The sequence below is a fragment of the Pteropus vampyrus genome, unplaced genomic scaffold (genome assembly GCF_000151845.1).
Source record: "Pteropus vampyrus isolate Shadow unplaced genomic scaffold, Pvam_2.0 Scaffold250, whole genome shotgun sequence".
Lineage (NCBI taxonomy): Eukaryota > Metazoa > Chordata > Mammalia > Chiroptera > Pteropodidae > Pteropus > Pteropus vampyrus.
The window spans coordinates 1,231,481-1,243,161 of NW_011889031.1; the positions used below are offsets into that span (position 1 = coordinate 1,231,481).

Here is an 11,681-nt window from a genome sequence, read left to right on the forward strand (position 1 = left end):
TCGACATCCGCCACAACAAAGACCGAAAGGTTCGGCGCAAGGAGCCCAAGAGCCAGGACATCTACCTAAGGCTGTTGGTCAAGGTGAGGAGGGGGCCTGAGGCCCTTGGGCAGGGCCACCCCAGCACCGCAGCTCCCGGGGGCTGGCAGGACGGGGTCTGCCCCAGAGCATCTGGCAGTTCAGTGTTTGCAGCCTCGGGGCTGTGCACAGTGAGGCTCCGGGGAAGGACCCTGACCCAGAGGGACCTGGGCCAGCTCTCTCCCTAGAGCTCGGTGGGATGGGGGACAGCCAGGAGTCATTTGGTTGCCGGTTCCTTAGAAAGTTGGGAAGGGGGAGTGGGCCACCCCGGGTTCTCATTCCTCCCCCGCCTCACCCCCCAGTTGTACAGGTTTTTAGCCAGACGGACCAACTCCACCTTCAACCAGGTGGTGCTGAAGCGGTTGTTCATGAGTCGCACCAACCGGCCGCCTCTGTCCCTTTCTCGGATGGTGAGGGGCTGCTGGGGGCTTGGCCAACCTGAGGGGCAACTGGTCGGGTGTGGAGCTAGGCACCGGGAGGGCGGGCGGGCTTGGAGCTCCGACCCTCGGGCTGTAGCCCTAGTAGCGGGAATGTCCATCTGGCCTGGCCGCCTGCTTGGTTTTCCTTTCCGTTGTGAGGTGGGGGTGGTTCCAGTGGCGGCGTGAGCGCTTTCTGAGGCTTCACGTCCTAAAGTCGTACAAGTCAAGGAGCAGCCTGCTGGCACGTCTGTGCTCGCCTTTTCTCTGGAGGTTCCCCGGGCCTAACCGGGACAGCGGGGCAGGTTGGCTCAGGCACCACCATTGGCCCTGGAGATGCCCGAGCAGTGGGGTCGGCTTTAAACACCAGACATGCCTCTCCCCCAAAGATCCGGAAGATGAAGCTTCCTGGCCGGGAGGGCAAGACCGCCGTGGTCGTAGGGACGATAACGGACGATGTGCGCGTCCAGGAGGTCCCCAAGCTCAAGGTGAGTGGGCAGGGGCCCAGCACAGGCCAAGGGTGGAGTCGAGTGGACCTGGTTCGTCCTTGGGTGCTGGGCCCTCAGTCTCGCCTCCCTGGGGGCTGCAGGCCTGTCACCCACATTGCTGAAGGTCGTATCCCTAGGCCTCCTACCTCCGCGCGACATCTCTCTCGCTCCCAGATCTCTTTCTTCCGGAAGAGTATCGAAAACGGGGGCCGGGTAGGGCCAGAGAGGCCCCAGACGTGCTGGCCTTTCCCTCCTTGACGTAGCCCCCTTTCCTCTTTGGTTGTTCCCCGACACCTTATTCGGGAAAAGCCCATCTAGCTGGAGGTCCGATTCACCATAGAGAGACCCGCGTCGCGCTAGATCGCCGCGTCGCGGCCTTGTGACGTCACGGAGGCGCCGCTCGCGGAAGGCTTTCCCCGCCCACCCCGGCTCCGTTCTCTCTTTCCGGACCTGGTGGAACAGAAGGCGCCATCACGGGGGTCGACATCCGCCACAACAAAGACCGAAAGGTTCGGCGCAAGGAGCCCAAGAGCCAGGACATCTACCTAAGGCTGTTGGTCAAGGTGAGGAGGGGGCCTGAGGCCCTTGGGCAGGGCCACCCCAGCACCGCAGCTCCCGGGGGCTGGCAGGACGGGGTCTGCCCCAGAGCATCTGGCAGTTCAGTGTTTGCAGCCTCGGGGCTGTGCACAGCGAGGCTCTGGGGAAGGACCCTGACCCAGAGGGACCTGGGCCAGCTCTCTCCCTAGAGCTCGGTGGGATGGGGGACAGCCAGGAGTCATTTGGTTGCCGGTTCCTTAGAAAGTTGGGAAGGGGGAGTGGGCCACCCCGGGTTCTCATTCCTCCCCCGCCCCTCCCCCCAGTTGTACAGGTTTCTAGCCAGACGGACCAACTCCACCTTCAACCAGGTGGTGCTGAAGCGGTTGTTCATGAGTCGCACCAACCGGCCGCCTCTGTCCCTTTCTCGGATGGTGAGGGGCTGCTGGGGGCTTGGCCAACCTGAGGGGCAACTGGGTCGGGTGTGGAGCTAGGCACCGGGAGGGCGGGCGGGCTTGGAGCTCCAACTCTCGGGCTGTAGCCCTAGTAGCGGGAATGTCCATCTGGCCTGGCCGCCTTCTTGGTTTTCCTTTCCGTTGTGAGGTGGGGGTGGTTCCAGTGGCGGCGTGAGCGCTTTCTGAGGCTTCACGTCCTAAAGTCGTACAAGTCAAGGAGCAGCCTGCTGGCACGTCTGTGCTCGCCTTTTCTCTGGAGGTTCCCCGGGCCTAACCGGGACAGCGGGGCAGGTTGGCTCAGGCACCACCATTGGCCCTGGAGATGCCCGAGCAGTGGGGTCGGCTTTAAACACCAGACATGCCTCTCCCCCAAAGATCCGGAAGATGAAGCTTCCTGGCCGGGAGGGCAAGACCGCCGTGGTCGTAGGGACGATAACCGACGATGTGCGCGTCCAGGAGGTCCCCAAGCTCAAGGTGAGTGGGCAGGGGCCCAGCACAGGCCAAGGGTGGAGTCGAGTGGACCTGGTTCGTCCTTGGGTGCTGGGCCCTCAGTCTCGCCTCCCTGGGGGCTGCAGGCCTGTCACCCGCATTGCTGAAGGTCGTATCCCTGGGCGGGCCCGTTCTGGGGCTTTGTCGACGGTGCTGGCTCTTGAGCCAGACAGCCTGGATTCAAATCTAGATTTCTCCGTCGCTTTGTCGCCCCTGGACACAGTCCTGGATCTCTTTATGCCTCAGGTTCCTTACCTGTAATGGCCGTGGGTTCTTGAAGTGGTAAAAACGGCTGTCATCAGCTCAGGAAGCTCTCCTAGTAGGTGGGGGTTACCAGGCCGAGCTGGGGGCTGTGCAAGGGCGCTCTGACCACACTTGTCCCCCGTGTCCCGCAGGTGTGTGCACTTCGTGTGAGCAGCCGTGCCCGGAGCCGCATCCTTAAGGCTGGGGGCAAGATCCTCACCTTTGACCAGCTGGCCCTGGACTCCCCCAAGGGCTGTGGCACCGTCCTGCTCTCTGGTGAGGGACACTTAGTGGCGGGTACCCAGTGCAAGTCAGCCTCACCTTCCCCCAGGGACTTCTCCCACCCCCACCGTCACAAGCAGCCTGAGCCCTAGAAAGGGGCTCCTTGCAGGAGATGTGGGTGCTGGGCGACTGCCTGACCCATCCCTCCCTTCCCCAGGTCCTCGCAAGGGCCGAGAGGTGTACAGGCATTTCGGCAAGGCCCCTGGAACCCCGCACAGCCACACCAAGTGAGTATACCCAGGCCTGGCTCCTGCGGGACCCTGCCCTGCCCGTCTGGCCTTTGCCTTGCTTCCAGCTGCTCTGTTTCTCACTAGTTTAGCCTCATGCCTCCTTAACCTGCCCCCGCCGTCCCCCACCCCACCCCCCCCCCCCCCGCCATCATACCCACTTTTTTCAAGACTTGGCTTAAAGCCATGCTGCTCAGGGCATCGAGCGTCCTGTGCAGCCAGCATTACAGGTGCAGGCTCTGTTTAAGGTCGGCTTGGCACCTTCTAGGTGGGGCCTGCATCGTTCCCAGCCCTGGGGCATTCAGGGTAACGACTCCCAGGGCCTGGGCTCTTGGCGTCTTCACTTCCTGTACTGCCAAGGCTTTTACAGCAGCCCACTTCGTGTCACCACTGACGTTCCTTGGTGTCCCTGTGCTACTGTTAGAGCCAACATCATGCTACTCTGAGTCCCCAGTATGCGCTCAGGCCCTTACCGGGGCACACTCACGCTCCTTCCTCTCCCTTCACAGACCCTATGTGCGCTCCAAGGGCCGAAAATTTGAGCGAGCCAGAGGCCGTAGGGCCAGCCGCGGCTACAAAAACTAACCCTGGATCCCGCCTTGTTATTAAAAAGATTTTGGACGCTGACGGTCCTGTGTGTGTATTATTGGGGCACAAGATTGGGAGGGAATTACAGCCTGTGGGCCAGAATGCATTTGGCTTGGGGAATTGCACACCAAGCACCCATCTCTATAGAGACCAGCCCTTCCAGCAATGGAGGAGCTGGGCAGAGGCTTCCAATCCCAGGTGCCTGCCCATCCCTCTGCCTCAACCTGCAGGCGCCCTCTGGCGGTCTAGGTGTGTGCTCTGCTGTGTATTTGGCTGGATGCACCTGTTGGGACCCTCCTCCCTGCGGTCCCATAATGCAGAAGCCCTGCCTCTTTCCCAAGAGCCAGGTGTCAGGTGATTTCTGCACCTGCTTAAAGGACCGAATTTCCTATTCTTTCCAGGCCAGCTCCGGACTGGGTGGGGCTTGGACAGGGCCGCCCAGATGGGTGGATGGGTGTGTGAGAACAGGTGAAGCACTCCCCTTCCCAGGAAGCCCGAGTCTGGTGGGCTGCTGGCCTCTTGGGCAAGGAGCCCCGTGAGCATGTGCTCCAGGGTTGGGAGCTTTTAGTGCCGGGGGCCCTGCACCCCAGACCACGTGAGACCTGCACAGGCCCTCCCCTGTGTTTACACAAGGGGCTGGGTTCCCTGGATCCCCGTCTGAAACCTGATGAATGAGGCCAGACTACCGGAAGAAGCACAGAGGAGAGGAGGTCTCCAACCCCCGGACCAGACTCTTCCGGAAAGGCAAGAAGAGAAAAGGGGGTCGGAGAGCTGGGTGGGCGGGAGGGGATGGGGACCGGCCTTACTCCTCTTCCTTCTCTTTGCAGGGCCCCGGAGGAAGGGAAAACCTGGGTCCCAGGATTGGGAGGAGGGGCTGCTGGGTTGCACGGACGGGGTCCCGAGGTTGGGTCAGGAGCCTCAAAGGGGAAGTGATCCTTGAGGTTAGGCCATTAGGAGTAAGTGTACAGTCAGCAGGAGATAGTGGGATTCAGGCCAAAACCCAGACCGAGGTTCACTCGGCCAGGGATCAGTACAGGTCAGAGCAGCCGTGGGGCAGCCGGTCGCAGGGCCGGCGAGTTCCCAGTGGCCAGTGAGTCAGGCCCTCGTTCTAGACGAGCTGTGGAGTTCACCGGCTGGCTCCATGGTAATGACCCCCCGCCATGGAGCGCAGCCTCTGCTGTAGCGGCCTGAGCCGGGGTGCAGGCTCAGGGACAGGGTCCTCCATCCGCAGAGGAGATTGACCCCCATCCCCGAGCTGGGTAGGGCGGTGCCAATGCTGAGAGCTGGAGCGTATTTCTTCAAGCCAAGAGGAGGGCCAAAGAGGTGGCACCCAGGCTGGCCAGCTGTCAGGAGACATTGCTGGGAGCTCCGCGGGGCAGTCAGATATTGAGATTGTCAGCCAAAGCAACCCATGTCTTCCAGGCAATTGGAGAGACAGCCGGAGAGGGTCAGTTAGACGTGCTGTCGGCCAGGGGCAAACGGCCTGCTCATTTGGGTCAAGGACGTTCGGGTGGTTGCAGACAGGCAGACAGTCTGTTCCCTGGAGACGGTCAGGCAGCCGGCTAGACCTGAAGGGTCCTGAGCCCGCCAAAGGGTCAGCTGGGGCCTTGGGGCATTGCGTGGCCAGCAGGCCGGAGCTTGTCGTGTGCTGGAGCAGAGATGGGCAGCTGACAGGTCACAGAGTTTAGAGACTGTCAGGTGGTCAGTGTAGCCCACACGCAGGGCCAATCGTGGGTCAAGCAGCCCATCAGAGACACCTGGTGGGAAGGTCAAATGGCCGACCTGTCACGGCTGTGGCTGGAGGTTGGCGGGAGGTCGGCCTGAGCAGCCCACGCATTGGGTGCTCAGTCTTTTGCGTTCCTTTGTCAGGACAGTCAGAGACAGCATTTGAGTCATTTGGGCTTTCTCAGGGCCCTAGAAGCCTTGCATGGCCGCATAGAGTCGGCCTGTCAGGAGCCTGGCCAGATGGTCAGTGCCCCCGGACGCGGCCAAACTCCACACACCCAGCCTCAAGGCTCTCCCACCTCGAGGCCCCGATGGCGGCCTCCCAGCTGGCGGCGCTGGAAGGGGCGGAGCCAGGGGCGGGGGGCCCGGCCCTGACCGAGCGCAGCCCCAGCTTCCTGTACTCCGAGGGCCAGCGGCTGGCGCTCGAGGCCCTGCTGAGCCGGGGCGCCGCGGCGTTCGGGGCGTGCGTGCAGCGCGAGGGGCTGCGGCCCTTCCTGAGCGCGGACGAGCTGCGGGGCCTGGTGGCGGCGGCTGAAGACTGGACGGCAGCCCAGCGGGAGCCCGGTGGGGCAGCAGAGGGAGCCGACGCCACCGCTGGAGACTCTGGCAGCCTGACTTACTGGCCGGGACAGTCCGAGGAGCCGGTGCCCACGCTGCGGCTGGGCTGGCCGGAGGACTCGGGGTGGAAGGGCATCACGCGGGCGCAGCTGTACACCCAGCCACCGGGCGAAGGCCACCCTCCCCTCAAGGAGCTGGTGCGCCAGGAAATCCAGGCCGCTCGCAAGGTGGGGCCCCGGGGGCAGGGGGGCTCGGTGTCGGTTCCCCAGACCCAGACCTGGGGGTGCGCGTCCTCTGGGGCCGGGGCACTCTCACGCAGGCCCTCTTGGGACTTTCAGAGCCACTCCCCTGGAGCCCCGGAGCCCCCATGCCCCAGGCCACATCGTCATCCTTAGATATGAGGGTTCCCACCCTCTCCCCAAGAGCTGGGCCCTCTTAGACATCCATGCCCCTTGGACCTAATTATGCCCCACCCCACCTCATGCCAGGCAGGTGTCGCCAGGAAGGGCCCAGACGGCCCCCGTGCAACCCCCGCCAGCCCATTCTTTATCTAACGGGCTTCTCGTCTGCCAGCTCCCACGCTGAGGGCCTCACGGGGGTTAAGGTATCATCCTCACCAGGGCCCTGTGAGCTTGGGACTTGCTATGCCCATTGAGGACATGGGGAAACCGAGGCACGGGAGGTTAAGTCTCTTGCCTGTAAGTGGCCGAGCAGGGACTTGAACAAGGCCACCTGGCTGGTGAGTCCAGGCTCATCACCCCTATCTTTCTGCCTGCAAGATCCAGGCCCCCTGCACCCTCAGCCCCGAGCTGGCCTTGGTGGCCTAGTGGGCCAGGCCTCCCACCCTGGCGCCCAGGACTCCCCTGAGGACCCAGGTGTGTTGCCAGCCACAGCGCTCTGCAAAGGCACCCAGCTCGCCAGTCTCAGCGGCAGGGCTGCCGTGTGGTGTCACAGCTCCGGGGACACCATTCACCATTGCAGACGAGTGGTCACGGTGACAGTTTTCCAGCAGTCAGAGGATGGGGACTCCAGGGAGGGCCGCCTTTTCCCCATTCGCATGGAGGAGTCATGTGAACATCCCATGGAAGCCAGGCTTTTAAACTCCACCCCCAGGGCCCCACCCACTGAGTATCCCCCCCCCAGCCCCAGGCTCCACCCACAGCCCCTCTCCCCACCCCCAGCTGGTGGCCCTGGTCATGGACGTCTTCACTGACCCGGACCTGCTTTTGGACCTGGTGGATACCGCCACCCACCGCTGGGTGCCCGTCTACCTGCTCTTGGACCTCCAGCAGCTCCCTGCCTTTCTGACGCTGGCCCAGCAGCTGGGGGTGAACCCCTGGGCCACTGAGGTGCGGGCCTGGCCAGAGGGACTTCCAAGTTCCCATTGTGGGGGGCAGCAGAGGCAGACCCTTCCACAGGGTCCTGGGCCATTGAGATAGATGCCAGCTGAGAGGGTCCCCTGAGATCTGATGCCCAGGGCTTTGGGAAAGCCAGGGTGAGCCTTCCCACTGGGGTCCCCTGAGTTAGGGGAGTCCTGAAGAGACCCCTGAGGCCCGAGACCGGTGGCTCTGGGGAAGCTAGGACAGACCCTCCGACAGAGTCATGGGCCCCCCAGGTGGGACAGGCCTGGAGGGTCCCCCAGGTGGAGGCCTGTGGGGTCGGCCTAAGTAAGGGTGTACGCCCCCTGCCTCCCAGAACCTGGACGTCCGCACGGTGCGAGGCTGCAGTTTCCAGAGCCGCTGGCGACGGCAGGTGAGCGGCCGCGTGCGGGAGAAGTTCGTGCTGCTGGACGGCGAGAGGGTCATCTCAGGGTCCTACAGGTACGGCCCCCTCGACAGCGCCCGGCACCCTGTCCCCGACTCCCCCTCAGCGTGCTCACAAAGCCGCTGGATCCCTTTCCCAGCCTTTCCTTCCCCTGTTCCTGGCCTGTTTAGTGGCCTGGGGCAGGTCTTCATCTCTGACCCCGCAGTTTGCGGGTCCGCAGTTTGTGGGAGTTTCAAAACCAGGAGGACTCGGGGTGCAGTCCCAGGTCCACCTGGGGTGAATGACACCGCCTCTCGGAGTGTCTGGTGTGCCAAGTGGCCGGGTCTTCAGACTGTCTGATGTCCCTCCTCTGCTCTCTTTGGGGTCCGGCCAGCCCTGGGCCCGGACTCTGCTACCTCTTAGCTCTGTGACCCTGGGCCTCCCCTGCTCTGAGCCTCAGTTTCCCCATCTGGAAAGCGTGAATAGTGGGTACCTGTACCTCACCAGATCTGGGCACGTGGACTCAGCCCAGACGGCCTGGGTTCGAATCCAGCTCCGGCAGTTACTAGCTGTGTGACTCTGGGCAACGACGTCACCTCTGTGCCTCCGTTTTCTCCTCTGGAACGGAATGACATGGTCAGCGCCTCCAGAGCCATGTTTCACCCCCATTGGGGCTGATGACTGTGCGGTGGGGACTTTCCTGGGCATCATGGGACGCCGGACTGCACCCCAGTAGATGCTGGTAGCTTCCCCTTTCCTACTTACGACAACCCAACCTGTCTGTAGACATCACCAGGTGCCGCCCCCGCCCCCACGAGGCCTGCCGTCCTAGGCTTGGGTTTCAGCCTTGAACGAGGCCCGGAAGCACCGGCGGACTTGGGAACACACAGCTTTCCGAGAGCGAGCCGCCCTCACTCAGCCGGGCCGGGGTGGGGCCAGGGGAGGCGTTTCTAGGAAGTTCTCAGCGGATGCTGATGCTGATGCTCCCGGTCGGGGGGACCACACTTTGAGAATGAGCAGAGCAGTGTGGAGACCGAGATGTTTCAGAGAGAGACTCTACCTTCCTACCTGCACACGAGGATTGAGATAGTGACGCCTGGCATGTAACATAAGAAGCGCTCCGTAAACACCGACTGTTGTTTATTAATGTTATCATTATTATTACCATATTTCATCAACCCTAGGAGCCACAGACAGAGGGAAGCATCTTCATCAGTGTGGAAAGATCCGCGTCTTAGAACCAATGAAATGCAGAAGCTTTAGTCAAACCCGCCACCAATCCAGACCTCAGGGTGCTTCGCGGAGCCCCGGGCTCCTGGTGGACAGCCCTAGAATAGAGAAAGCCAGGGCCACAAGAGGTTGTCCAGAGCCTCTGGCCATTTAATGGGGGAAGAGGGTGGAGGCAGGGGGCACGGGGAGCAGCGGAGCCGGGAGGCGGGTCCCAAGCCCTGCCCTCCATGTTGGTCACAGCAGACGGAGCAGCAGCAGCAGAATGCCCAGTGCCCTCCGGCTGCCTGCAGGGTTGGGGGCCCTATTACACAGGTGGCCAGAGCAGCAGGTAGAGATGAGGCTGTAGGTGACGCCCTGGTAGGTGACAGGCTCCTCGCGGCCGCACAACGTGGATGGCAGGCAGCCTTTGTTGATGATGGGGCCAAGGCCCGGGGATGTCCCCGTGCCCGTGAAGCAGTCCTCATCGTCACCGCAGTGCATGTGGGTGCCGGGGCAGCTCGAGGAGTCGGTCAGCTCACAGAACACGCACTCCTTGGTGCCCGTCGTGCCGCGGGGCAGAGCCGTCACCAGAAGCAGCAGCCAGCCGAGGACCATGGTGGCCTGGCGGCGGTGACAGTGCCCAAGCCAGGCCGTGGGCTTCTTGGGCCTCCTGGAACTGCTGAATGACACTCCTCACGCCCACGAGACGTTTGCCCTTGGTTCTGGCCTCCCGGGGTCAGCACGTGGGGTGTCCTTGGTTCCGAAGTCTCCGTGTCCCTCTCAGGAGCTCCGTCGTGACCACGGCTCTCGAGTCTTCGGGTCCCAGAAACTTCCGCGGGGCGGAGACGAGCCAGCGGCTGCTGCCTGACGAGAGCCTTTGTGGAATGGGGTGACCTCACAGACCCCTCAGAGTTCCCACTGGCCGCTCCGGTGGGCGAGGTCATAGGTGGGGGAGGGGTGTCACAATCTGAGGGGTAGGCTGGCCGGGGAGTGAGTTCGTCACCACCCCTCCAAGGTAAGCGCACTCGGCCCACACTCGCCGGCCTGGCACTAACTCGTCCGCTCTGCTGGGTGCTGGGTGCTGGGTGCCGTGCCCCCCGAGGCACAATGTCCACGGCAAACCAGGGCTCGGGAAGGGAAGGTGATACGTCCTGGGATTAGAGCCCGGGTCCTCTGGATTCCAAAGAGAGCATTTCCTGAGCACCCGCCGTGCGCAAGACCCACGCAAGGCACTCTAACTCGCAACCACGGTGGTGACAGGATCCAAGGGCGCCGCTCACCACAGCTCACAGGCCGTCGGAGCTGGGCACACGCCAGGCGCCATGCAGGGCGCTCGACCGCCTTCCCTAGTTCGAATCGTCCTGTGTCGGTCCCCCTTCCAGACGGGCAGACAGGCACAGAGCAGGCACTGCCGGAGCCTGGCACGCAGCAAGTGCTTATGAATGGCCGTCATCACGGGAAGCGGCTGAGTCTTAAAACAGCCCCCGTGGGTGTCGGAAGGTGAACCCCATCTCTTTCCAGGCGGGGTAAAACTGAGGCGTCCCTCAGTGGGGACGGGTAGAGCCCAGGTTTAAACCCGAGTCTGAGTCCACATGATAATTTCAGCATCTTAAAGTGTTGTGCTCCCATCAGCCCTCGGGTGGTGACCTCGGTGGCTTCCATCCTCCAGAGGGAGATGTCGAGGGGTGGCAGGACTTGTCCGAAGCCACGGTCACACAGCCTGGCCCAAGACCAGGTCGGGGGCTGGTGGCAGGAGCCGGCCCAGGCCCCTGGGGCTGCGTGCAGGTCCTGACACCTGTCTCCGTGCCACCCAGCTTCACGTGGAGTGATGCACGCCTGCACCGCGGCCTGGTGACCCTGCTGACCGGGGAGATCGCCGATGCCTTCAGCCGCGAGTTCCGGACACTGTACGCAGCCTCCTGGCCGCTCCCTCCTGCACCCGCCCCGGGTCCCTTGGTCAGCACCCCGGGGGTGCTCCAGCTGGCCCACAGCCCACACCACGTAGCCCATCGCCGCCCTGTGGCCCCCGTGTCACCGCCGCCGCCCGACGCGTCACCACTGGCCCAACGCCTGGCCGCCTGCCGGGTCTTCCAGGGGGACAGGCGGGAGCCCCCGGCCATGCCAGGGCTGGCACTCAGCGACATCCTGAGGAACGTCCAGCGCACCCCAACCCCCAGCGGCCCGCCAGCCCGGCCCAGCCGCTCCCTGTGGGACCTGAGCCGCCTGTCCCAGCTGTCAGGCTCCAGTGACGGTGACAATGAGGTGAGCCTGAGGTCGAGCCACAGGGCTCCGGGGCGTCCGCTGTTTTCTGAGGGCCTACTGTGTGCTTGGCCCCGGGGAGGCGGGGGAGCTAAGCTGCTCACCCGAGTTTCTAACCGCACCGTCCGTTCCTTGTACCCCTACTGTGTGCTGGGCGGCGGGGAGTGCCAGGTGGCACAGGGCAGAGTCCCCGAGGGCCTTGCGTGCGAATCCGGCCGTGACATGCCGGCTGTGAGAGCGAGGGGTGGGACGTGCCTTCTCTGAACCTCAGTGTTCCCATCTAGGAAATGGGCCGGGCGGTCGCCCCAGCCTCGGTTTGGTTTGGACGAGGGGTTCCACAGAACGAACCAGAATGATAATCGTTCTCGTGATACGTTCCCCACGTGG

The 11,681-nt window shown here is 63.4% G+C and overlaps 3 protein-coding genes across 4 annotated transcripts in view; 2 read left to right on the forward strand and 1 right to left on the reverse strand.

Moving 5' to 3' along the window:
* RPL18 (ribosomal protein L18) overlaps positions 1-3,839 on the forward strand; it is a 6,988-nt gene extending 3,149 nt beyond the window's left edge. Inside the window, exons 3-7 of the mRNA XM_011374589.2 lie at positions 381-488; positions 884-982; positions 2,856-2,979; positions 3,143-3,212; positions 3,722-3,839. Coding sequence (XP_011372891.2) covers positions 381-488; positions 884-982; positions 2,856-2,979; positions 3,143-3,212; positions 3,722-3,797 — 477 coding nt within the window. The 3' untranslated portion in view covers positions 3,798-3,839. The remainder of the gene's footprint in view (positions 1-380; positions 489-883; positions 983-2,855; positions 2,980-3,142; positions 3,213-3,721) is intronic.
* A 741-nt stretch (positions 3,840-4,580) lies between these two features.
* FAM83E (family with sequence similarity 83 member E) lies at positions 4,581-11,643 on the forward strand. 2 transcript variants are annotated; one of them, XM_023520139.1, is made up of 4 exons: positions 4,581-6,310; positions 7,265-7,432; positions 7,779-7,903; positions 10,850-11,643. In XM_023520139.1, the coding sequence occupies exons 1-4, from the start codon at positions 5,837-5,839 to the stop codon at positions 11,556-11,558; spliced, it is 1,476 nt and encodes a 491-aa protein (XP_023375907.1). In that variant the 5' UTR covers positions 4,581-5,836; the 3' UTR covers positions 11,559-11,643. The 2 variants fall into 2 exon arrangements, with proteins under 2 accessions (XP_023375907.1, XP_023375908.1); XM_023520140.1 differs by lacking the exon at positions 7,265-7,432.
* SPACA4 (sperm acrosome associated 4) lies at positions 8,859-10,696 on the reverse strand. The gene has a single exon (XM_011374592.2). The coding sequence runs from the start codon at positions 9,648-9,650 to the stop codon at positions 9,291-9,293; it is 360 nt and encodes a 119-aa protein (XP_011372894.1). The 5' UTR covers positions 9,651-10,696; the 3' UTR covers positions 8,859-9,290.
* Positions 11,644-11,681: the final 38 nt, after the last annotated feature.